The sequence below is a fragment of the Eutrema salsugineum genome, unplaced genomic scaffold (assembly GCF_000478725.1).
Source record: "Eutrema salsugineum unplaced genomic scaffold, Eutsalg1_0 scaffold_9, whole genome shotgun sequence".
In the NCBI taxonomy this organism is placed as follows: Eukaryota; Viridiplantae; Streptophyta; class Magnoliopsida; order Brassicales; family Brassicaceae; genus Eutrema; species Eutrema salsugineum.
Window position 1 is genome coordinate 8,760,536 of NW_006256342.1, and position 24,273 is coordinate 8,784,808.

The following is a 24,273-nucleotide window of genomic DNA, read 5'->3' on the forward strand; positions in this document are numbered from 1 at the left end:
GGGTGAACTAATCTGATAGAGAAAACATGACCAGCTGAGTTTTCAACTGGACCTCGATCATCGAACTGGAAAGATATGGTTCAATTGCATTGGTAGTATGTGACACATATATTTTTTAAAATTAAAGAAAAATCTTAAAATAAATTGTACGGATTTCTGTAATAATGTTCTTTTTTGTATAGAGTTCTTACGCAAATATAATATTCATTTTCTTTGAGTTGAAGCACGTTGCATAATATAACTTTAAATGCAGGGACCCAGAGACAAAAAGTTTATGTCGTTATTATTTTAATTTTAGTTTTGAAATAATTTTTCACATAGTATAATGCTGCAGTTGTAGTTGCGGTTACTATCGCTAAATTTTAATATTTCAATTTTCTTTATAAAATTTTATAAAATATAATTTGTAGATAAATAGTTTTGAAAATGTAATTAGAGGAATATGTACTTTTTTAGTGTAAGTAAGAGTTAAATAGTAGATGACTTGAGTCTTGACCCTTAATAAAAGTGGATGATTTCTTAAGAAAAAGTTTACTATTTTGCAATCATTTCTTTTTTAAAAAAAAATAAAATATTGAATGTTAAATTAATTCAAATACAGAAAAACTTTTTTTAATCAAGTACATCTTTTGTTTGATAACTGAAATGAAAACAGAGAATAAATATACGACTCTAGCTTCTAGTTGTGAACCAAGTTTGAAGGCCTTCATCGTGTCGCTTATCTCCTACTGTCTGTGTCGATAGTAACTGATTTCAACATAGATAATTAAATAGTAAGTTTGCAATCATTTTAACATTTTGCTCTTTCATAAAACCATAAATAATTATAAAGTAAGTTCGAATCAGCTAATTACTTAAACAATTTGCTATCAAGTAAGTTTAATGAGTTACTCGAAGTGAAGAGAACAAGGTTTGACGCATAACAAAACTTACCATCCCATTTTGGGAGGTAAAACTAACCTACCAGTCACATTGCATATACGTTATACTAACAAAAGTAACACAATAACACATTAAGAGATGTCTTTCATTCTTTGCAGAATAAAAACAACTTTTAAATTTCCTATTGTACATTATAGAACCTATTCGATAAGGCTGTTTAGAAAACAGAGTCGTAACTTGTTGTGAATATAATTTAGAATTCTTCCAGCAAATTCTACCTTTTTAGTGAAGGAAACATTGCATGCTACCATAAATAGGTGCTGTTTTTTAGAAGAAACGTACGGTTGGAAAGACATGTTTGAAAAAGTATACAAAAGCATAATGAGTCTCTATCATTTACAAGAAAATTAAAATAATTATTGTGTATACTAATGTTTTCTTGAAAATCTTGAAAGAAATGGACAGTGATATGAAGATGACTTAACCTTACCGCTTTTATGAGATTATGTCTCATTTGGCAAATTATTAGTGGAGAATTATATGCACGTTCTTTTCATTTTTCTGCAAAAGAAAACAACAGAAAAATCTCTTTAACTATTTCTGTCAGAATTCAGAAAATGCTAGGAAAGACCAGCTTATCATCAACTACTGTGCTCCTATATCCAAAAAAAAAAACTTACATATTATACATATGACATGTGTAACTGTGTTGTGCCCCGTTATTATTCAAAACCAAAATATCAGAAATTTTAATGCATAAATTGATTATATACGCTATTATCAAAAAAGAATTCAAAAGATTGACTATGACGTAAAATTATGTTATTTGTATGAAAATAAGTATGATAAAAAAATAAGAATGATAAAAGTTTCACACAAAAAATAAATATAATAAGTATGATAAAAAAAGGAGAGATATTGAAGGAAACTGTGTTTGATGTCAAGGTATTAAGTTCATCGATCTTTTTCTTCAGTTCAAAAGCTTTTTTACCAGTAACTATCTCCAAGAACACAACTCCAAAAGCATAAACATCAGAGTAACCCATGTTCTAATTACTCAGGAGCTGAATACCCTCTTGTTCCTTCCACGTGTTTCGTCGAAAACGTAATCTCCTCTTCTTGGCGGTGAATCTCGCTAAACATAAATTACCAATCATATATCTGCTCGAAGTTCAGTGACTGCATAAACTTATGAGCAGCGGCGAAGCTACATAGTGTTTGGGAGGGGCAGTTACGTACCCACTATAACATTTTCAGTTTTAGTATAATTACCTAAAGATTTAAAAAAATGCCTATGCTTATCTATTATAATATGTTATGCCCCATTATTTAAGTAACTAGATTTATAGCTCGCACACTGGCAGAATTTTATTTTCTATTATTACAAAATTATTGAACAGATAATTCATCATATTTGTATTTTTTTTTTATATTTCTTAATTTTGTTTGACTCCTTCCTTATATTCATATTCTCTTAATTTATTATCTTTATCTTCTAGTATCATTTTTATCTTCCAATCTGCTTCCTCATCTTTTAGGCTTCTTCTTCATTATATTCATATTCTCTTAATTTATTATCTTTATCTTCTAATATCATTTTTATCTTCCTGCTTCCTCATCTTTTAGGCTTCTTCTTCATCTTCAACATCTCTGTCTTTGTATTATCGAATCTTTCTCTTCTTTTTTATCTTTTTTTTAGTTTTCTCTTCATCATCTTCGATTTCTACTTCTTCATCTTTTTTTGGTTGTCATTTAATTTTTTTTATCTTTTTTTCTAATTTTTTTGTCTTTTATTTTTATTTATCTGGTATATGTATTTATTTATTTTACTTCATTTTCATTTGCATTCTCTTCTTTAGATTTTATTTTTTTTCCTATTATTTTTCTTATTTTTTTATCGTTGTCTTTTTCTCTATTTTTTTCTTCTTTTTCCAGTTTTTATTCCTATTCGTCAGGATGAAAAATAATAATTATAAAAAATGTGTGAATTAATTAAATCTTTTAATTTAGTGTTAATTTTTTCTATTTTCTGTAAATAAAAAGTAATTTTTTATTTCATAATGTAAAAATTAATTGAGTCATTAATTTTAGTATCACATCTAAATTTTTAATGAGATTAATTTTCAATTTAATGGTATAAATTTGAGGTACAGTAATAAATGTAATTATGTATTTAATAAATAAATATATATTTTTTAACTAATAATAGATTAAGTTTTGCCTCAGATAAAATTAAGTAAATTCTAGATCCATCACTGCTTATGAATATGCATCATGTTAATTGTTAGGGTAAAAAATTCTGAAATATGAAAGCTAAAGTACATGTTAGAAATAAAGAAAACAAAAATATTGCATACATTATATAAATGAAAGGATGAGAAATCTTTCGTAGTTGTAAAAGGAAGTGATGATTTTCATGGAGAAATTTACCTTTTCAAAAAATATAACAAATATTCATGGAAAAGAATTACAAAAAGACGCTTATATCCAAAAGAAATTTGGTCACCCTAAGGTTTTTGTTAAAAACATTTTATCTAAGCTTTATATACCGGTGACCAAACTTACTCGGATCTGAATTGAATCGGTGGATGATCCCATCAACTCACCAAGTGAAGAATACCAACGGGAAGATGTGTTTTAACTTGTTACAAAGTCAAAGAGGTTGTTCGAATGTTTGGCCATTACTTCTTTCTTTTTACAACATTTTTGACTTTTTAATTTAAGTTTCAAATTTCTCAAAACAATAAAAAAAACGTTTCAAGTTTCTTTTATTTCATACTTATATTTTTTAGATATTATATGATATGATATAGGTGAGTGTTTGTATATGTATATAAGGTGAAATATAATTATGTATATAATATAGAAGAGACGAGAGAGAAAAAGGGATGAGAGGAAGTGATTTATCTTTCTATTATTACTACATCTTTTACCATCACAATTATAAAGGGTGAGACAACATATTTATAGCCAAAGTATACAAATGGCTAAGTCGGTGAATTTGAGGCGGTGAAAGAAACTTTTACAACAAGTAAAACTAAAATAATAAAATATTAGTGTGGATAATTATCCACTTTTTTAACACTCTCCCTTAATTATCCATCAATGTTTATAGATTGTGTACTGCCTCGTTAAAAACCTTATCATGGAAAAACCCAATGAGATAAAAACCATGACGAGGAAAAAAGAGTACAGTAACGTAATCTCCCCCTGGAATGATGGATATAATGTTCTCTTTATAAATCTCGCAAATGACGCATTCCGATACTTTGAATATGCTTTCTGTATACTGTAGTAGGAAGCGCCTTTGTAAAGAGGTCCGCCGCATTGTCACTTGAACGAACATACTGGATATCGACTTCTTGATTTTTCTCGAGCTCTTGGGTGTAAGAGAAAAATCTTAGAGGAATATGTTTTGTTCTGTCACTCTTAATGTAGTCTTCTTTTAGTTGAGCGACACATGCAGCATTATCTTCGAACAATTTTGTCGACTCTTTGTTGATGACTATTCCGCTTGCTTCTTGTATATGATAAGTCATAGATCTAAGCCATACACATTTTCTACATGCTTCATGAAGCGCAATAGTTTCTGCATAATTTGAAGAAGTGGTGACTAATGTCTGCTTTTGAGAACGCCAAGAGATTGCAGTTCCTCCAAAAGTGAAAACATATCCGGTTTGCGATCTAGCTTTATGAGGATCTGATAAATAACCTGCATCTGCAAAACCGACTAAACCAAGTTTGGAGTTTCTAGGGTAAAACAATCCCAAGTCAATTGTTCCTTGAAGATAACGGAATATATGTTTTATTCCATTCCAATGTCTGCGCGTAGGGGAAGAACTATATCTTGCCAGTAAATTTGTAGCAAATGCTATATCCAGTCGGGTACAATTAGCAAGATACATAAGTCCACCAATAGCGCTCATATAAGGTACTTCAGGACCTAATATTTCTTCGTTATCTTCACAAGGTCGAAACGGATCTTTTTCCGTATCGAGAGATCGATTAACCATTGGAGTACTCAAAGGAGTCGCTTTATCCATACAAAAGCGTTTTAATATCCTTTTAGTATAATTTGATTGATGTACGAATACTCCATCTCGGAAATGCTCTATTTGTAATCCAAGACAAAATTTTGTCTTTCCGAGATCTTTCATTTCGAACTCTTCTTTCATATGAGTTCTTGCATCATCAATCTCTTTTTGAGTTCCGATAATGTTCAGGTCATCCACATAAACAGCAATGATCACGAATCCTGACAAAGATTTCTTAATAAAGATGCAAGGGCAGATTGCATTATTCACATACCCTTTCTTTATCAAATATTGGCTTAAGTGATTATACACATGCGTCCGGATTGTTTTAATCCGTAAAGTGATCGCTGTAATTTGACCGAACATATTTCTTTCGATTTGGAACTTAATGCTTCATGCATTTTCAATCCTTCTGGGATTTTCATATAAATATCATTATCAAGTGATCCGTATAAATATGCTGTCACAACATCCATAAGGTACATTTCAAGATTTTTGGATGCCGCAAGACTCATTAAGAATCTAAAGGTAATTGCATCCATAACCGGAGAATAAGTTTCTTCATAATCAATTCCCGGTCTTTGAGAAAATCCTTGGGCAACAAGTCGGGCTTTATATCTTGTCACCTCATTTTTCTCATTTCTTTTTCTCACAAAAACCCATTTGTACCCAACCGGTTGTACATCTTTAGGTGTTGTGACAATAGGTCCAAAAACTTTCTTTTTATTAAGGGAGATCAATTCAGTTTCTATGGCCATTTTCCATTTCTCCCAATCAGATATTTTCTGGCATTCCAATATGGACCTTGGATCTGGATCATCAATTTCATATTCAATTTCTTTGCATACAGAAAATGAGAATATTCCATCATTATCTTCTATTTTATCTCTAGCCCATAATATCCCATCTTGGGCGTAATTGATGGAAATCTCATGATTTTCTTCGTCATTTTCGTCTTCAGGACATTTCTCTGTATGTGGTTCTTCTGGACCATTTTCATTTTGTTTTCCCAATTTCTTTTTCTTTCGGGGATTTTTATCCTTTGAGCCAATTGGCCTCCCCCTCTTCAACTGAACTTTGGGTTCATTCGCTATTTTTCCATCATTTTGTTCTTCCGGAACGTTAATTCTCGATGGAACATTTGCAGCGGGTATATATGACTTTGTCACCCTTTTCATATCTGTGAACGCATCTGGTATTTCATTTGCCATATTTTGTAAATGAACAATTTTCTGAACTTCGAGTTCACGTTGTTTCGTAGGGGGATCAAGGTGCAACAAAGATGGTGTGCACCATGTAACATCTTTTGGAACTTCTTTAATTCTCCCCCTAACGCTGGAAATTCATCTTCATTAAAATGGCAATCGGAAAAACGTGCCGTAAGCATATCACCAGTTTGCGGTTCAAGATACCTAATTATACTCGGTGACATATAACCGATATATATTCCCAATCTTCTTTTCGGCCCCATTTTTAATCTTTGTGGCGGGGCTATCGGAACATAAACCGCACACCCGAACACACGCAGGTGGGATACATTTGGCTCCTGGCCAGATGCTAATTGTATTGGGGAATATTTATTAGAAGAACTCGGTCTTATCTGAAGCAATGCCGCTGTATGCAAGATAGCATGACCCCATACTGAAATTGGGAGCTTTGTTCTCAATATTAACGGTCTAGCAATGAGTTGTAACCGTTTAATCAATGACTCAGCCATGCCATTTTGTGTGTGAACATGTGCAACAAGATGTTCAACATCAATTCCCAATGACATACAATAATCATTAAAAGTTTGGGAAGTGAATTCACCAGCGTTATCAAGTCTCACTTTCTTTATCGTATAATCAGGGAACTGTGCTCTCAACTTGATTATTTGGGCAATGAATCTTGCGAAGGCCGTATTACGTGTTGTCAATAAACACACATGTGACCATCTACTGGATGCGTCAATTAATACCATAAAATATCGAAATGGCCCGCATGGTGGGTGAATAGGCCCACATATATCACCATGTATTCTCTCTAGGAATACTGGAGATTCATTCCCGATTTTACCTGGTGATGGCCGAGTTATAAGTTTTCCTTGAGAACAAGCATTACACATAAATTCTCCCGATTGAAAAATCTTCTGGTTTTTCAACGGATGGCCATTAGAATTTTCCAAAATTCTCCGTATCATGACTGAACCAGGATGCCCTAATCGTTCATGCCAGATTTGGAATGTACTAGTAAACTTCGGGTTTACTGTAACATATGTTTCAGTCATATTTATCTTTTTGGAATATATTCCGGAGGATAATGCTGGTAATACTTCCAGTACAACTTTTCTCTCTGAAATAACTGATGTAATGCAAAGATATTCAATGCCGTTCTTATTCATAGTTTCTATGTGATATCCATTTCTGCGGATATCTTTGAAACTTAACAAATTTCTGTAAGATCCGGGGGAATATAACGCATCATTTATTTCAAACTTTGTTCCCCTTGGCATTGAAAAACTGACTCTTCCGGAGCCCATAATAATTTTTGCATTACCAGATATTGTATTCACGCTTCCAGCGGAATCTTTCATATTAAGAGAGGAGAAATACTTTTTATCTTTTAATATTGTGTGCGTTGTCGCACTGTCTGCCAGACATATATCTCCATCCTCGATCTTAATCTTTGACATTTTTCTGAATTCAAGATATTCATAAAAGATAAATTAATATAGCAAAACAAAAGAGTTTATATTATAATAAAAACCTTTTTACAACAAAAGATACATTTTAAACATTTTTATTTTTCACACTATGTATACATCATGTCACATCTTCTTCTTCGGGAAGATTTTACTCGTTTTGTTTTTCGTTGATATCTTCGGGATCAACGATGAAATCAGATATATCGAGATTTGTATCATCGTTTATACCATCGAAAGAAAAACTAGATTCACCATGGATGAAGTTGGTTTCACTTTCTTTTCCTTTCGCCTTTTGCGATTCTCGGTACAGATCGGCTAAATGTTTTGGCGTACGACAGGTACGAACCCAATGTCCTTTCATGCTGCATCTGTAGCAAGCACTCTCATGTTGCTTGCGACCAACTTCATTATCTTTGAACTTTTTGTTATTTCTTCCATCGTTTAAATCAGCAGGACGGAATCTTCTTCCTCGTCCACGACCTCGACCACGTCCAAAACCTCGTCCACGACCACGATCATTTCCTCGACCGCGTCCATGTCCACTTTGCCAATTTTCATGGCTTGATGATGCAACATTCACTTCTGGGAATGGAGCTGATCCAGTTGGACGAGTATGATGGTTTAAAATCACGAGTTCATTATTTTGTTCTGCCACCAAGAGAACTTGCATTAACTCCGAATACTTCTTGTATCCGTTTGCCCGGTATTGTTGCTGCAGGACTACGTTTCCAGGATGAAATGTTGAGAGAGTTTTCTCAATCATATCATGATCACTTATCTGTTCACCACATAACATTATCTTGGAAGTGATTCCAAATAGAGCTAAGTTATACTCACTAACGCTCTTATAGTCCTGGAACCGGAGGTTCAACCACTCATGTTTAGCCTTTGGTAAGATCACATATTTCTGGTGATCAAACCTATCTTGGAGTCATTGCCAAAGATCTGCAGGATCTTCTTTCGTGATATATTCATCTTTTAAACCATCATGGATATGGTGGAATAAAAAGATCATGGCTTTCGCCTTTTTCTCTTCAGGAGTTGTTTTCGTTTTATCGATGGTATCAAGGAGCTGATTTCCTTTTAAATGCATCCTTGCAGCTACTGCCCATCTCATATAATTTCTTCCAGAAATATCAAGGGCAGTAATCTCGAGTTTTGTCAAATTTGATATGATAACTGTTATCAATATAACAATTTATAACTTTGGTCATAATCCAGTTTTAAAAAATTCTGATTTTAATAAAACATGATAAAATTTTAGAATTTATAAACGTAATAAAAACTGAATTTAAAATACTGAATTTAAAGTAATAATAAACAGAAATTAAATAACAGTATTAACAGAATTTAAAGAACAATAATTAAAATAAATATTCGTCTTCTGGACGAAATTAATTATGCAGTTCTTTAGGAACGCTTTTATATATCTTCTGGATATATATTTTTTATATAGTTCTTCTGGAACTATTCTTTTTCATATGTCTTCTGGACATATATATTTTTTTTTTTCAAGTATGTCTTCTGGACATGGTATGTTTTTCTTAGTTCTTCATGAACTTTTCTTAAATGTCTTCTGGACATTTATTATATGGAGGTAATGATCTGAGGAGTCAACTACCATATGATCATAAACCAACCATATATTTGATCTGAGGGGACATAGTCTACCATATGATCATGATCGTAAAGGCATAGCCTCCATAACAATCGGTTCGGAGAAGGCAGTGCCTATCATCCCGACCATAAAATATAAACATAAAAGTAAGCGGATTGAACATATATTAAACCTCACCTTTTCGGTATAGGAATGGTATAAGAACGGTTCGTGCTGATAACGTTTTAGATATTATTAGATATGATATAGGTGAGTGTTTGTATATATGTATATAAGGTGAAATATAATTATGTATATAATATAGAAGAGACGAGAGAGAAAAAGGGATGAGAGGAATGTGTGAGCCAAAACTCGCACAACCAAAAATTTGTTAAGGAAAACTTAAGGGATCGGAAACTTCTAGAGTTTATCGCAAGAACAGTAAGATCGAAAAGAAAGTTTTTATTGCTGAGAAAGTGTTTTGCTCTTATTGCTTAGGGTTGCCAAAAGTTACAGAATGAATTGTGTACATCGTCTATTTATACTAATTCTCTAAACCGCCTAGCCGAGAATCTCGGGAGAGATTTTCGGAATATTTCCTTATCGCCTCGTGCGGCTCACCGCCTTCATATTTCGCCTAGGGTTTCTATGGGCTTCGTCTTCCAAGGCCTTGGCTCGGCCCAATTGTGGAAGGAAGTGGCTCGGCCCATTCTCCTTTTTATGCAGCTCGGTCCACCTGCTTTTTTGCACAGCTCGGCCCACTGGACATCCTTCCTGCGGCTCGGCCTACTTGTTCCTCTTCACGGCTCGGCCCATCTTCGCACGGCGTGGCCCATCTTTCCTTATTCACGGCTCTCCCACTTGTCTATCTCCACGGCTCTCCCACTTGTCTTGGTGAGCACAGCTTGGCTAATTTGTCTTTCTTCCATACTTAGTCATTTTGAGATGGTTTTATCCGCTTGGGGTGAAAACCGACCCCAACAGTTAGCCCCCCAGCTCGTCAGTTTCGGAGGCGAGAATGACGAGGTCCATTACTCCTGACTGTAGGAGAAACCATCGAGTCAAGCTGTTACGACTTAAACCCAGGTGAGGTGTTTCGTTAACGACGAGGCGTTTCAAGAGAAAGTTATCGCCGAGCCGTTTCGTTAACGACGAGGTGTTGGCTGAGAACTCAGGTATCCCAACCGTTGGTCTCCCGAAAGAAAGTTCCTGATTTATTGGCGCGTGTAACCGACGCAGTTCGAATTGGTTAATACGCTGCGGATCCCACGCGCCGTGGGATGGTTTCCCGAGGTTCACACGGAACTCACGCGCTTCGGTTTTCCTATAAATAGGTGAGCTCCTTCATTCTTCCTCATTATCTTCAGACTCACTCGTTTTCACTAAAGGTAGCTCTCCCTTCTCTCTTCTTTCTCTCTCTAGTTTATTTATTTTCCGGCTAGGGTTTCTGAGGTCTCCGCTGTTCCAGATCTTTTTCCGGCGGAGGTTCGCCGCGTCGTGCTGTAATACTTGTATAAATCGTAAATTAAAGCCGCTTCGACGATTCGCTGGATTCACTCTTTCATTATGAGCCGAGCCACATAGATGCCGAGGCGAGAGGTACAACAGAATCCTCCGAGGCGTCTGTTTCACCGAGCCCTTCCAATCGTTCATCTGACGAGGCGTCAAATCATGCAAATCCGTCAGACGACGGCTCTCCAGATGACGAGCCGTCGGTTTCGACGAGCCATCCCCAGGATCCCGTTCCTGACGAAGATATCAATCGCGCCGCAGTCAAAGCCGAGGAGGAGGCTTTTCCCTTTGACCTATTTGAGGCGAAGCGTGAGTTAGAACGTCTCATGGCATCCCGAGGTGCTTCCACATCTGGGCGAGGGCCACGAGTTAAAAGAAAAAAGCCTGACCCGCCTGGCTCTACGTTTTCCTCCCTTGAGTCGCTCGAGGCATCGCTTTGGGATATCCAAGGCGGTGGAGTTTGTCGTTCCAAAGAAGAGCGACCGAGCCGACAAGCCTCCCGAGAATCACTTCACTCTGTACGAGGCTTTCTTCGAGCTCTGCATCCTCTGGTTCCCGATCCCTGGAGTGATCCTTGAATATCTCTGGAAACAAGGGATCTCGATTGGGCAGATCATGCCGAGGAGTCTGCGGCACATGATCGGCATTTTGGTTCGGAGCTTCGAATGCGGGGTCGATATTGAACTGAATCACCTGCTGAACTTGCTGGAAATCAGGAAAGCCCCGAAGGGAAATAGATTCTACATTTCCAACAAGTCCAACCGCCGGATTATAGGCGCTTTCCAAGCAAAGACCAGTTCTGGACCGAGCGCTTTTTCTATGTCTTGGTGAACGAGGCGTCAGTTGGCGAGGATTACGTTCAAAGAACCAAGACCGCTTGGGGACCACTTGGTAGCCGACCCGAAGCGTTGCCTCGGCTCGGAACTGTTTTTGTGGATTATCTTCCCTTACTGAATTTGTTTTCTTTTTGCAATTTTTTGCAGTTCGGAGCATTCTCCCCCCAATTCCCGACAACCTCTTTGTTGTTCGAGACTCTCTTTCGGCTCGGAAGGTCAATTGGAGGAAAAATTTCACCCTCGAGAGAGTGGAAAAAGCCCAAGCTATCCTCGCCGGAGTCCCTGTCAGTTCTTCACCCTCCAGTTCTTCAAGAGATACCCGAGAGAAGATGGTGATAATCACTCTCAGAGATAAGAAGAGGCGTGAAGAAGAAGAAGCCGCGAGACGAGCTGCCGAGGCGGCTCAAGCGCAGATCAAGGCGATCCCTAAGCCCGATCCGCCGAGCCGGGAAGGAGTCGAAACGGTCCAAGCCGCGGAGGCGAATACTGCCGAGGCGGCCGAGAAAGATGCAGCGCCCGAGGTGGAACTGGGCGAAATTATTCCCGAGGCGTCCAGGGATGACTCGGCGGCGCGGAGTAAAACTCCTTCGAACTCCGCCATTCTGGCCCTCCCGAAGTCATCGAGGCCGCCGACTTCGGTTGTGTAGAAACATGACCCCAGCCGAAAACGTTAGGCCGCTGACAAGGGGAAAGGCGTTGCTGTTCGAAAAGACGAGCCGTCCAAGAAGAGGCGGAAGCCAACGCCCGGAGACCCTGCTGCGCGCAAATTGGTCGTCGACGACCCCGATTACTCTGCCGTGGTGTTCGTGCGCGTTAATAACGCGAACACGCGTCTTCCTCTTCCGGAAAAGCTGAGGAGGCCGAGGTCGTACGGCGCAATGGCACAGTGCGGTACCAAGGTATGTTCTATTTTCTTTCCTTTATTTTCGCAAATTTTTACTAAGTGTTTAACGCGTGTTGTTCCCTGCAGTTTGATGGCTGAATACGAGGCGGACCTGTCTAAGGTCGAACGCCGCTTGGACGAGGCTCGAAACGAGACCGCGGCGACGAAGGGGAAGCTGGACGAGGCGATGTCTAGAGTATCAAGGCTGGAAGAGGAGAAGATAGTTCTCTGCGCCGACGTGGACAAGGTCTCCGCCTCGGTGATTCGCCTAGAGGAGGCTAGGAGAGCCAAAAGCGCCGAGGTGGTGTTGCTCAAAAGGCGAATCGAGGCCAAGGATGCCCTGTTCGAAGCCAAGGTCAAGCGCGCGAAGAAGGAGGCGAGGCGAGAGCTGACTGCTAAGTTTCAGGAACGCCTCGCCAAAGTAGAGGAGGGTCTGGCCAAGCTCGAGAAGGCCAAAACCGACGAGAACGAGCTGGGGCAAATCAAGGGTAACCTTGCGATGATCGCTGATCTGAAGAAACCGGACGCCCCAACGCTCGACGACGAGGAGGCGTAGCTGAAGAGCAGGGAGAGCGAATACGCCGATGACAAGGCGTACGAGCGCATCGCCTCCGAGATTCGTGGCGAGCTGGTTTTTTCGCCCGTATCGCCGAACTCGGTGGACACCAGCCTTGGCAACAAGCCGCTTGAGGAGACAGCGGCCAACCTGGGCGTCGTGGATCCGACCGGATCGAACGCGGGAACGCCGGCCCTCTTGAACCTCCTTGCCGAGCGTGAAACGCAGTCCGCGGCCTGATCCTCTCCGTTTTCTCCTATTTTTGTCTCTCATGCTTCTGTACTTAGGATTTTTATCTGTTTTTTGAACTTTTTATGTAACCGGTGCCTGGATGGCTTTATCCACCTGACAGTTATTATTTCTTTTGCATTTGGTTATGTTATCTTTTCCTTTGCCGTTTTTGGATTCATTTGTCTCTATCGATCCATGAAAATGTTTACGAAAACTGTTTGTTTTGGAAAGAATTGTCATCGATTGGCTTATCGAATCGTGTTGAGAATGATCTCGATTGCTTCATTAGCCGAGCTCTTCGAAATCGACAGAAATACGGGGTAAGGGGTGAGTTGTTTCAGGATCTTGTTTGAGTTTTAAATCCCGAGCTGGGAGTTAGTTTTGCGGAGTGTCTTTTGTTTTAGATGACGCTGGAAAGTTTTAAATGATAATATCAAGGCAACTTCTGCTTGCAATGCCAAGCCGTGTTTAACGACGAGGCGTTTTCTCTTTGCATGGTGCCGAGCCGTGTGAACGACGAGGCGTTTTTTTTTTTGTTAACAAAGGATGATTTGGTAGTCTCGTTGATTTTGACTATAGACCGGCATTTCCAAGAGGATGAGTGTGTTTTGCCGGGTTCTAAAATTCACTTCAGTTCTAGAGAAAGCGATGTAGTCTCGACTTATAATTTCGTGTGCGATAGCGAACTGTGGCGACCGATACATTTTTGGTCTGATATTTGTATAGCGCGCTTTAATTTTTATCCATAGAGGATGTAACTTCCACCCTCGTCCTAGGAAAGGTGGTAAAAGTCCGTTTAGAGAACTTTGTATTTGTTGCCCCGTTGTGGCCAGCAACGAGACGAGGCATTCGGAGACTTAGTTTGCCGAACTGAAACTGAGGACCAATAAAGGTCCGAGGCAATCAGATCATGATACCATGTCAAGGTGGTATGATTACTCGCCGAAGTGATGAGTGAAAGAATTTAACAATCCGAGCTCGATAAAATAAGTTGCTGATTTAAAACGAATGAGAAACTAGCCGAAGCGATAATGAACGAACTAGAAATCTGAGGTGATCATGAAATAAATAGATGATTTAAAACGAACTGAAAATGGGCCGAAGTGGCGATGTTCCTAAGTGAACGAGCTAAAATTCTAGAGTTAAAAGAAGGTATGTGTATACGTACCCACTCCCCCTTTTTTAGGAGGGGGGACAGCTGAACCCGTCCGAGGACGGGCTGCCTATGTACCTTTTGCAGGGATCAAGCCATCCCGTAATTCATGCTGACCGTGCTGTAGCTTTAGTGATAATACTTCTTTAGATGCATTGCGTTCCATGATCTTGGGATTGCTTCGTCAGCTAGCGTCGCGAGTTCGTAGACTCCTGGACGAACCACTTTTGTCACCTTGTAAGGACCTTCCCAATTTGCTCCGAGCTTTCCTGCGTTCTTCTCGGCAGTGTTTTGGAAGACCTTTCGGAGGACGAGCTCCCCTTCTCTGAATCTTCGACTACGAACATTTTTGTTGTAGTACCTCGCCGTTGCTTGTTGATAGTTCTAGATTCGGATTAAGGCTTGGTCGCGCTTTTCGTTGATTAGGTAGAGCTCATCTAACATCATTAAGTGGTTCAAGCCCTCTTGTCCTGGTAGAAGTCTTCGTCGAATACCTGGGAAATCCACCTCGGGGGGAATTATGCACTCTGTTCCGTAGACCAAGGCCAATGGAGTTTCCCCGGTGGCTCGGCGCGGAGTCGTGCGATGAGACCAAAGGACTCCTTCGAGTTCGTCTGTCCATCGTCCTTTCTTGGCGTCGAGCCTCTTTTTCAGACCGTCGAAGATCGTCTTGTTGGCCGCTTCGGCTTGCCCGTTCCCTTGAGGGTATCTTGGTGTAGATTTACTTAGACGAATTTTCCACTTCTCACAGAAGGCTTTAAAGCGTGTTGAGATGAACTGGGATCCGTTGTCGGTGACTATCTCGTAGGGGACCCCGTGTCTGCAGATGATATTCTTCCAGACGAAGTGTTCGACTTGAACATCCTTTATGCTTGCGTATGAATCGGCCTCGGCCCACTTTGAGAAGTAATCCGTGAGGACGAGCAGAAAACGCTTCTGCTTCGAGCGATGTAGAGGTCCGACGATGTCCATCGACCATCTCATTAACGGATAAGGTGACAAAATTGACGAGAGCAACTCGGTAGGTTGATGAATTGTTGGAGCGTGCCGTTGACACTTCTCGCACTTCGCCGTAAATTTTTCGCAATCCTTGACCATCGTAGGCCAGAAGTAACCGTGCCATTTTATCTTGATAGCGAGCGACTTTCCGCTAGAATGGTTCCCGCACGCGCCGCTGTGCACTTCGTGCATGATCTTTCTTGCTTCCGGTCTTTCTACGCATGTCATGAGAGGTCCTGAAAATCTCCATTTGATCACCTCGCCATCAACGAGGACATACCGTGCGGCCTAAGCTTTTAATTTGCGGGCTTCCCATCTATCGGTTGGCACCTCTCCATCGGCGATATACACTCGGATAATCCCGAGCCATTCTTTGTTGCAGCCGTACTCCGGCTCGGCTGGTAAGGCGTCTTCGTCCATAGGAATGGCTTCGTCGTCCTCTGGTTCTTGTTCAGGAGGATTTATCAGCCGAACTCCTTCTACCTCTTCGATGATAGGTCGTTCGATGAATTCAACTGGGATCATCTGTCGGAGATCTGGGTCTGAGGTCGAAGCGAGTGCTGCCAAGGCGTCGGCCGAGGTGTTATCTCCTCGGGGAATTCGCGTGAGTTCGAACTTGTCGAACTTTTGCACCAACTTTTGGACCACCTTGAGGTAAGCTCCCATTCGTCCGTCCTCCACCTCATATTCTCCATTGAACTGGCATGCTACGAGCTGTGAATCACAAAAGGTCCTTACCTTTTGAACCCCGATTCCTTGCGCTAGTCGTATACCGGCGATCAATGCTTCGTATTCTGATTCGTTGTTCGAGGCGTGGAAGCTTAGGCGAAACGACTGCTCCAGTATTTCTCCTGTGGGAGAGGTGATGCGGATCCCTATTCCAGAGCCATGTTTGGATGACGAGCCGTCGACGTGCAGCGTCCATACTTCATCTAGGGTCGGCTCGTTTGTTGTTTCGGCTGGAAGTTCAATGAGAAAATCTGCGAGCACCTGTGACTTTGCAGACGACCTGTTCCGATACTTGATGTCGTATTCGCTCAGCTCTATGGCCCACTTAGCGAGCCGACCGGATTGGCTTGGGCTGTGTAGGATCGAGCACAGCAGAAGTATAGCGAGCCCAATAATCGAATATGATTGAAAATACGGGCGCAATTTGCGAGCCTAGACCACGACGGCTAGGGTGACCTTCTCGATCTGGGGGTAGCGGGTCTCGGCATCGGTCAGAGTCTGGTTGATGTAGAAAATTATTTTTTGCTCGGATCGTTCTTCTCTGATAAGCACCCCGCTCACAGCTGTGGCAGACACAACGATGTAGAGGAAGAGCGGCTCTCCTTCGACTGGTTTTTCTAAGATCGGTGGGCTTGCCAGATAATTCTTCAACTCATGGAAAGCTGCTTCGCACCGCTCGTTCCACTCGAATTTCTTGTTTCCTCGGAGGGTGTCGTAGAAAGGCAAGCACTTATCAGTGGAACGGGAAATAAACCTGTTTAGCGCGGCGACTTTTCCTGTAAGCCTTTGCACCTCGCGCTTCGTCCTTGGAGAGGGCATCTCAATTAATGTCTTGATCTGCTTGGGGTTTGCTTCTATGCCTCGGTGAGTTACCAGATAGCCGAGGAATTCTCCCGAGGTGACCGCAAATCTGCACTTCGCCAGGTTTAGTTTCATGTTGTGCTTGTTCAATCGCTCGAAGCATTCCCGTAGATGCGCGACGTGGTCTTCCTCCTTGAATGATTTGACCAACATGTCGTCGATGTATACTTCCATGGTTTTTCCGAGCTGAGCCGCGAACATTTTATTGACAAGCCGTTGATATGTTGCTCCTGCATTCTTGAGCCCGAACGGCATGACTTTGTAGCAGTATATCCTGCGATCAGTTATGAATGTCGTTTTTTCTCGATCATCAGGATGCATCAGGATCTGATTGTAGCCAGAGAACGCGCCCATAAATGTTAACAGTCTATTTCCTGCAGTGGCCTCGACGAGCCGATCGATATGTGGCAAGGGAAAGCTGTCTTTTGGGCATGCCTTGTTGAGATCAGTGAAATCCACACAGACCCGCCACTTGCCGTTCTTCTTCTTCACAACCACCAGATTCGCGAGCCAGTCCGGATATTTGGCCTCGGTGATTGATCCTACTTTGAGTAACCTCTGGACTTTGTCGTTAACTGCTTTAGCTCGTTCGGGGCCGAGCTTCCTTCTTTTCTGCTTGACTGGTTTAAAGGTCGGGTCCACATTCAGCTCGTGACAGGTCACGTCGATGCTTATGCCTGGCATATCTTCCACTGTCCAGGAAAAAGTGTTGGTGTTCTCCTTGAGGAGGGAAAGGAGTTCGCTTCTCAGAGGCTTTTCTAGTTTTTTTTCCAATTTCGACGCATCGCTCCGGACGCGCCTCGTCTATGCACACCGAGTCCACCGCATCACATACAGGCTCGGCGCATGTTCCGCGGCTCTCTGCGATCTGTAATTGCTATAAGAGTTTCGAGAGCTCGTTCGCCGGCTCTCGGTCTGTCTTCATCTTTTTGCGGTCTATGTCTGCTCGTGCGTCGGTGACGGGGTTCCTTAGCTTGTGCTCTGCTAGGCAGCACATTCGTGACTCCTTCTGACTCCCCAGATCGTTTTGACACCCGCTGGAGTTGAGAATTTGAGGCAGAGATGATAGGTGGAGATCACCGCCCTCATCCCGTTGATCCATGGAGTTCCCATAATCACATTGTAGATTGCCGGGTGATCTGTGACGCAGAATTCGACGATCTTAGTGACTCCGCCAGCTACCACGGGGAGCCTGATCGTTCCCATGGTCATCGTTGTTTCTCCTGAAAATCCGGTTAGAGGTTTGGGGATTGCTTCCACTTCGGAGAGATCGATTCCCATCCTTCTGAGTGTCTCCCTGAAGATGACGTTCACCGAGCTTCCAGTATCGATGAGCACCCTCGCTACGTCATGATCCCTGATTGTTAACTCAATTACCAACGGATCGTTGTGGGGTCTATCGATTCCTGCCGTTTCCTCCTCGGCGAAGGAGATCACTGTATTTGGGATGTCGGTTGATTCTGTCCAGTTCTCCTTCGCTTCGGCTCGGCGCTGGTAGGCTTTGATGGAGGACACGGTATCTTGGTAGTATTGAGATCCACCCATGATCATATTGATCCTTTGCCTCGGCTCGGGTCGCTCTTCGGGTTCGCCTCTCCTGTCACGCTTGGAGTTATCGTCTCGTCGGGGAGGATTCGCGGGTTCAGCCGCGCCGCTCGGCTCGGCTCTTTCTTGTGGTTCATTAGGGACGAGGTCTTTGAGGTTGACCGCATTTTGGAGCTCTCCTCCTGCCATCTTAGGTCTGGTGATACTCGCAGAAAGCCTTCTCGTCGTAGTTGGCAGACTTTCTCACAAAACTGTTGTTGCGCGGCTCTCCTCTTCCGCGTCCGGTGCCTACCTGATAGTTATGGGCACCTCCGCTTCTAGGTTCGTCCGAGTTCTGCGTTGTTGTGTTGTTCGATGGGTTGCCCTTCTTCGCGTGGCGCGGCAAAATTGAGCTTCGGATTGCTGCTTTCATTGCTTCATACTGCTCGTCCAAATTCTTCATTTCCTCCTCGTTTACGACGAAGTCCGATGACCGGTGTAAAGCGTCTTGAATTATTTGTGGCGTGTTGAGTACCATCTCCCGTCGGAACTCGGATTTGTACCACAAAGATCGTTTCAGAGCTTCGAGCGCGGTCTTGTCACTTATCCCTTCTATTTTGGACACGACTGCCTAGAATCTTACCATGTAATCCCGAAGCGGTTCGTTTGGTCCTTGGGATAGTGTCCACAGGTCGGCATCAGATGTGCCTCTGTCCATAAACATTGAGTATTGTTTAAGGAACAAGGCGGAGAGCTGTTGAAAACTGCCGATTGAATTGCGTTCCTGTCTTGAAAACCACTCGAGTGCGGCCCCCTTAAGATGCTCTAGGAATATAGTATCCGGCATCTACTTCCCGCTTGGTCAGCTTGGTGGCGTTCTTTGTGAAGGCTCGTTCCATTGCTATCCGAAACGCTGTGATGTTCGCTTTCGGGTCGGTTGTTCCTTCGTAGAACGGGATTCTTACCTTCTCCGGCTTGGGAATCCTGGCCTCCGTGATACTTGCAGTGAATGGAGTTCTTTGAGTTTCTTCAAGCATTCGGTCAAATTCGGGCGCGGCGCTTGTTGCGTTGTGCACTTGGGACTTCATGGCGCGTATTTCAGCTACTGTCCGAGCCATTGAGGCTTGCAGCTCTTTGAGTTCGAGAGTTTGTGCGCGAGTCATTCCCTTTGATTGGGGGGGGGGGGGTCGCTCCCGCTCTTCTCTCCTCGACTCGTCTTCGCGCTCTGCCTGCTCGATCCATTGGAGGTTTTTTTCCTCCTCGGTTGGGTTGTCGCCGCGAGTTGGATCAGAGACTTCGTCAGTTCGAACGCCGTTTAGGGCCGAGGCGAGCTCTTCTTGACTTATTCGCCAAGCCGAGCCGGTTTGTTGCGGATTCGTGGTTCCGTCGTTCTGCTGGGCGTCCACATTGATCGCATCATTCTCCTCCTCGCCGGCTCGTCGCCTTGAGTTCCGGCAGAGTGGAGGCGGCTCGGTCATGTTGACTCGGGTTGCAGCAGGAGTCTGTTCGTCGAGGGGACGAAACATTGGAGGAGCCGAGGGGTTTCTTGCGCTGCTCCCTGAGGCTTCTGCAGGTGTTGAGAAATCGAAGCGTCTCCGGATTCCATCCATCGGATCGAGCCTCTCCGTAATCGCCTCGTTTCTTTTGTCATGTTCGTCGATTTTCTTCATCAACGCAGCCATCATGTTTCGCATCTCCTCTTGGGTCTCGGTAGTTGCCGTCGTTGTGCCTGATGCCGGAGCGTCCTTCTCTGTGCCGTTACCGTTGTTGTTGTTATCATCGTGGGTGTTGCTCGCCATGTTCTTCGGATCTTAAAGTCTTGTTGATTTAGAGTAAGAAAGTTTTGATTACCCACAGACGGCGCCAAATTGTGTGAGCCAAAACTCGCACAACCAAAAATTTGTTAAGGAAAACTTAAGGGATCAGAAACTTCTAGGGTTTATCGCAAGAACAGTAAGATCGAAAAGAAAGTTTTTATTGCTGAGAAAGTGTTTTGCTCTTATTGCTTAGGGTTGCCAAAAGTTACAGAATGAATTGTATATATCGTCTATTTATACTAATTCTCTGAACCGCCTAGCCGAGAATCTCGGGAGAGATTTTTGGAATTTTTCCTTATCGCCTCGTGCGGCTCACCGCCTTCATATTTCGCCTAGGGTTTCTATGGGTTTCGTCTTCCAAGGCCTTGGCTCGGCCCAATTGTGGAAGGAAGTGGCTCGGCCCATTCTCCTTTTTATGCAGCTCGGTCCACCTGCTTTTTTTGCACAGCTCGGCCCACTGGACATCCTTCCTGTGGCTCGGCCTACTTGTTCCTCTTCACGGCTCGGCCCATCTTCGCACGGCGTGGCCCATCTTTCCTTATTCACGGCTCTCCCACTTGTCTATCTCCACGGCTCTCCCACTTGTCTTGGTGAGCACAGCTCGGTTAATTTGTCTTTCTTCCATACTTAGTCATTTTGAGATGGTTTTATCCGCTTGGGTGAAAACTGACCCCAACAAGGAAGTGATTTCTCTTTCTATTATTACTACATCTCTTACCACCACAATTACAAAGGGTGAGACAACATATTTATAGCCAAAGTATACAAATAGCTAAGTCGGTGAACTTGAGGCGATGAAAGAAACTTTCACAACAAGTAAAACTAAAACAATAAAATATTAGTGTGGATAATTATCCACTTCTTTAACAATATTTCTGTTTTGGTGATTGTTTCCTTTTTTCTGCTAGCTTTTATAGTTTTATATAAGTGCAAATAAATGTCATAGTTGAGGGATTAAATAACACCATTCACATTATAATGTAATGATCATTCTACCAATCAATACTATAAAAACATTTGAATAGACACATCAGTATTTTCAATAATTTTATTGTTGACACTTTATTAAAAACAAAACAAAAACAAAATTCAAAGGATGTGGCTTGGTTCCTTATAGGTGATTTTAACGAAATTCTAAACAATGATGAGAAGATGGGTGACCCTCGGCGTGCTGAGAGTACTTTTACCCCTTTCAGGAATTTTGTGAGAAATTGTCGTCTGAAGAAAATTTTAAGCTCGGGTAATAAATTGTCATGGGCAGGAAGACGTGAGATCATAGATGCAAATGGAGTAAAAGAACTGGTACAGATACAATGTCGCCTGGACAGAGCGTTTGAGAATTCAGAGTGGTTTCGTCTCTTCCCTCGATCACATTCAGATTATTTGGAAAGATGGAGTTTCGATCACAGACCTTTGCTGACACGATTCAACAGGAATGTGGAAAAGCATCGGGGAAAATTCTGGTTTGATAAAAGATGTGCTGTCAATCCAGAATCTGTAGAGGTGGTTTGCAGAGGATGGAACCGTGATACTGGAAGGAGAAGCATCTTGGATAGAATAACCGATTGTTGTAAAGAGCTGGCTCGGTAGAAACGAGAATCTAGCCGGAACTCTAAGATTACTTTGCAGAAGCTTCAGAAGGAATTTGATGAGGAGAGTTCCAAAAAAAACCCAAATTTTAATAAGATGTAGAAGCTAAAACTAGAAATGGCACAGGCTTCAAAAGAGGAGGAAACTTACGGGAAGCTAAAAAGCAAGAAGTCTTGGCTAAAGGAAGGAGATCAGAACACAAAATTCTTTCATAACTGTGTGAAGTCTCGGACGAATGAAGAATCACATCAATGCATTGCTGGATGATAATGGACGAGAACAGTTCACTGAGGAAGCTATTGCTGTAGATTTTTACACTAATCTGTTCCGAACTTCAAACCCGGATGACCCGGTGGAGCTTCTTGAAGGGATGACACCAAGAATCACCCAACGCATAAACAGAGATTTGGTGAAACCGGTAACAGTTCAATAAATTACAATGGCGGTTAAAGCACTCAAAGGTGATAATGCACCAGGTGCTGATGGAATGCCTGGGAAGTTTTTTCAAACTTAGTGGAGCATTTTTGGTCCACAACTGGTGCTTGAGGTTCAAAATTTATTTGTAACCCGTGTTCTTCCATCAGATTGGAAATACACTCAGATATGCCTTCTACCGAAGATTCCAAACCCAAATGCGATGACTGACTTGAGACCAATTAGTCTATGCCCGGTGACATACAAGATTATATCCAAGATCTTGTGTAATCACCTGAGGAAAATCCTACTGTCATTGGTGTCTCAAACACAGGGAGCTTTTGTAGAAGGAAGGCTTATCTCTGATAAATTCCTCTTGGCACATGAAATGATTCACGGGCTGCGAACCAATCAAAATTGCAAGGCGGACTACATTGCCATCAAAACAGACATGTCAAAGGCATATGATAGGGTAGAGTGGAGATTTTTGGAGGTGCTTTTTCAAAAACTAGGGTTTGATTAGCAATAGATTCGCTGGGTCATGGAGTGTGTACGAACTGTTTCCTACACCATTCTACTCAACAGGCAGTCACATGAATTTATAAAAACTGAACGGGGCATTCGCCAGGGCGATCCTCTTTCCCTTTTCCTTTTCATCTTATGTGCAGAGGCTCTTGTTCATGTCATGAACAAAGCTGAGAAAGATGGGAAGATTTCAGGAATGCAGTTAACCAATAGATGCCCTTCGATCCAGCACCTGTTGTTTGTGGACGACAATTTGTTCTTATGCCGAGCCTTTCTCAAAGAATGTGAGGAATTTTTACGTTGATTGCGTCTGTATGGAGCTGCCTCTGGTCAGGAAATCAATTTTCAAAAATCGGCTGTTACCTACGGGGAGGACATCAATCCATACATGCGTAAGGTTTTAGCTGCATCTTTGGGTACTGAGAAAGAGGGTGGAGATGGAAAGTATCTGGGTTTGCCAGAATATTGCTTCAGTGGGTTGAAACAAAAACAAAAACTCTTGGCTTTTATTGGAGAGAAATTGAAAAAGAGATTGACTGGATGGTATGCAAAATTTCTGTCTCTCGGGGGCAAAGAAACTCTGTTGAAGTCTATTGCTATGGCCCTTCCAGTGTATGCCATGTCATGTTTCAAGTTAACTAAGATGCAACTGGAAAATATTACAAGCGCAATGACAAGTTTTTGATGGAATGCAATAGAAAAGAAGAACAAGATTCACTGGGTATCTTGGAAAGAACTGTGTAAGTCGAAAGCCAAAGGGGGGTTAGGATTTCGCGATCTGAGTGATTTCAACCAAGCTCTGCTAGCAAAGCAAGCCTGGAAAATCCTGAACGACCCTAACTCTCTTCTATCTCGAGTCTACAAAGGAAGATATTTCGCTTCAAATGATTTTCTTGAGTGTGGACAAGGATATCGTCCCTCGTATGCTTGGCGAAGTATCCTATTTGGAAGAGAATTGCTGCAGCGTGGTTTGATTAAATCCATTGGCAATGGTAGAGATACAAAAATCTGGAACAAGAAATGGATCATGGATATTCACCCTCGGAGACATATGAATAAACAGAGGATGGTGGATATCGAGCTCAATGTATCATCGCTAATTTCTACTGAGGGGGTTTGGAGATCTGGTTTGGTAAATGCTCTTTTCCCACCAGCAGATGAAGCTCGGGTACTACAGACTCCTATTGGAAACACAAAAGAAAGCTGATTTGGAGGATCTTGGCTTGTCGAGATTCATTATGGGCAAAGTGGATTCACATGAACCTACTTGCTAAAAAATCATTCTGGTCTGTAAAGGAAAAACAAAACATATGATCCTGGATGTGGCGCAAGATCCTTAAGCTCAGACCATTGGCGAGACTATTCCAGAGGGTGGAAATCCGAAGTGGAAGGGATAACTCGTTTTGGCATGACCATTGGTCGTCTCTCGGAAGATTGGATGAACTCT

At 42.0% G+C, this 24,273-nt stretch overlaps 2 protein-coding genes across 2 annotated transcripts; one reads left to right on the plus strand and one right to left on the minus strand.

Annotated features, from left to right (window-relative positions):
- Positions 1-7,747: 7,747 nt before the first annotated feature.
- On the minus strand, positions 7,748-8,395 carry LOC112085224. The gene has a single exon (XM_024154379.1). It carries the CDS (start codon positions 8,393-8,395, stop codon positions 7,748-7,750), a length of 648 nt encoding a protein of 215 aa, XP_024010147.1.
- Positions 8,396-10,214: 1,819 nt separating this feature from the next.
- On the plus strand, positions 10,215-12,983 carry LOC112085225 (uncharacterized protein At3g60930, chloroplastic-like). The gene is made up of 6 exons (XM_024154383.1): positions 10,215-10,282; positions 10,728-11,226; positions 11,321-11,504; positions 11,692-12,149; positions 12,219-12,430; positions 12,515-12,983. The coding sequence occupies exons 1-6, from the start codon at positions 10,215-10,217 to the stop codon at positions 12,981-12,983; spliced, it is 1,890 nt and encodes a 629-aa protein (XP_024010151.1).
- Positions 12,984-24,273: the final 11,290 nt, after the last annotated feature.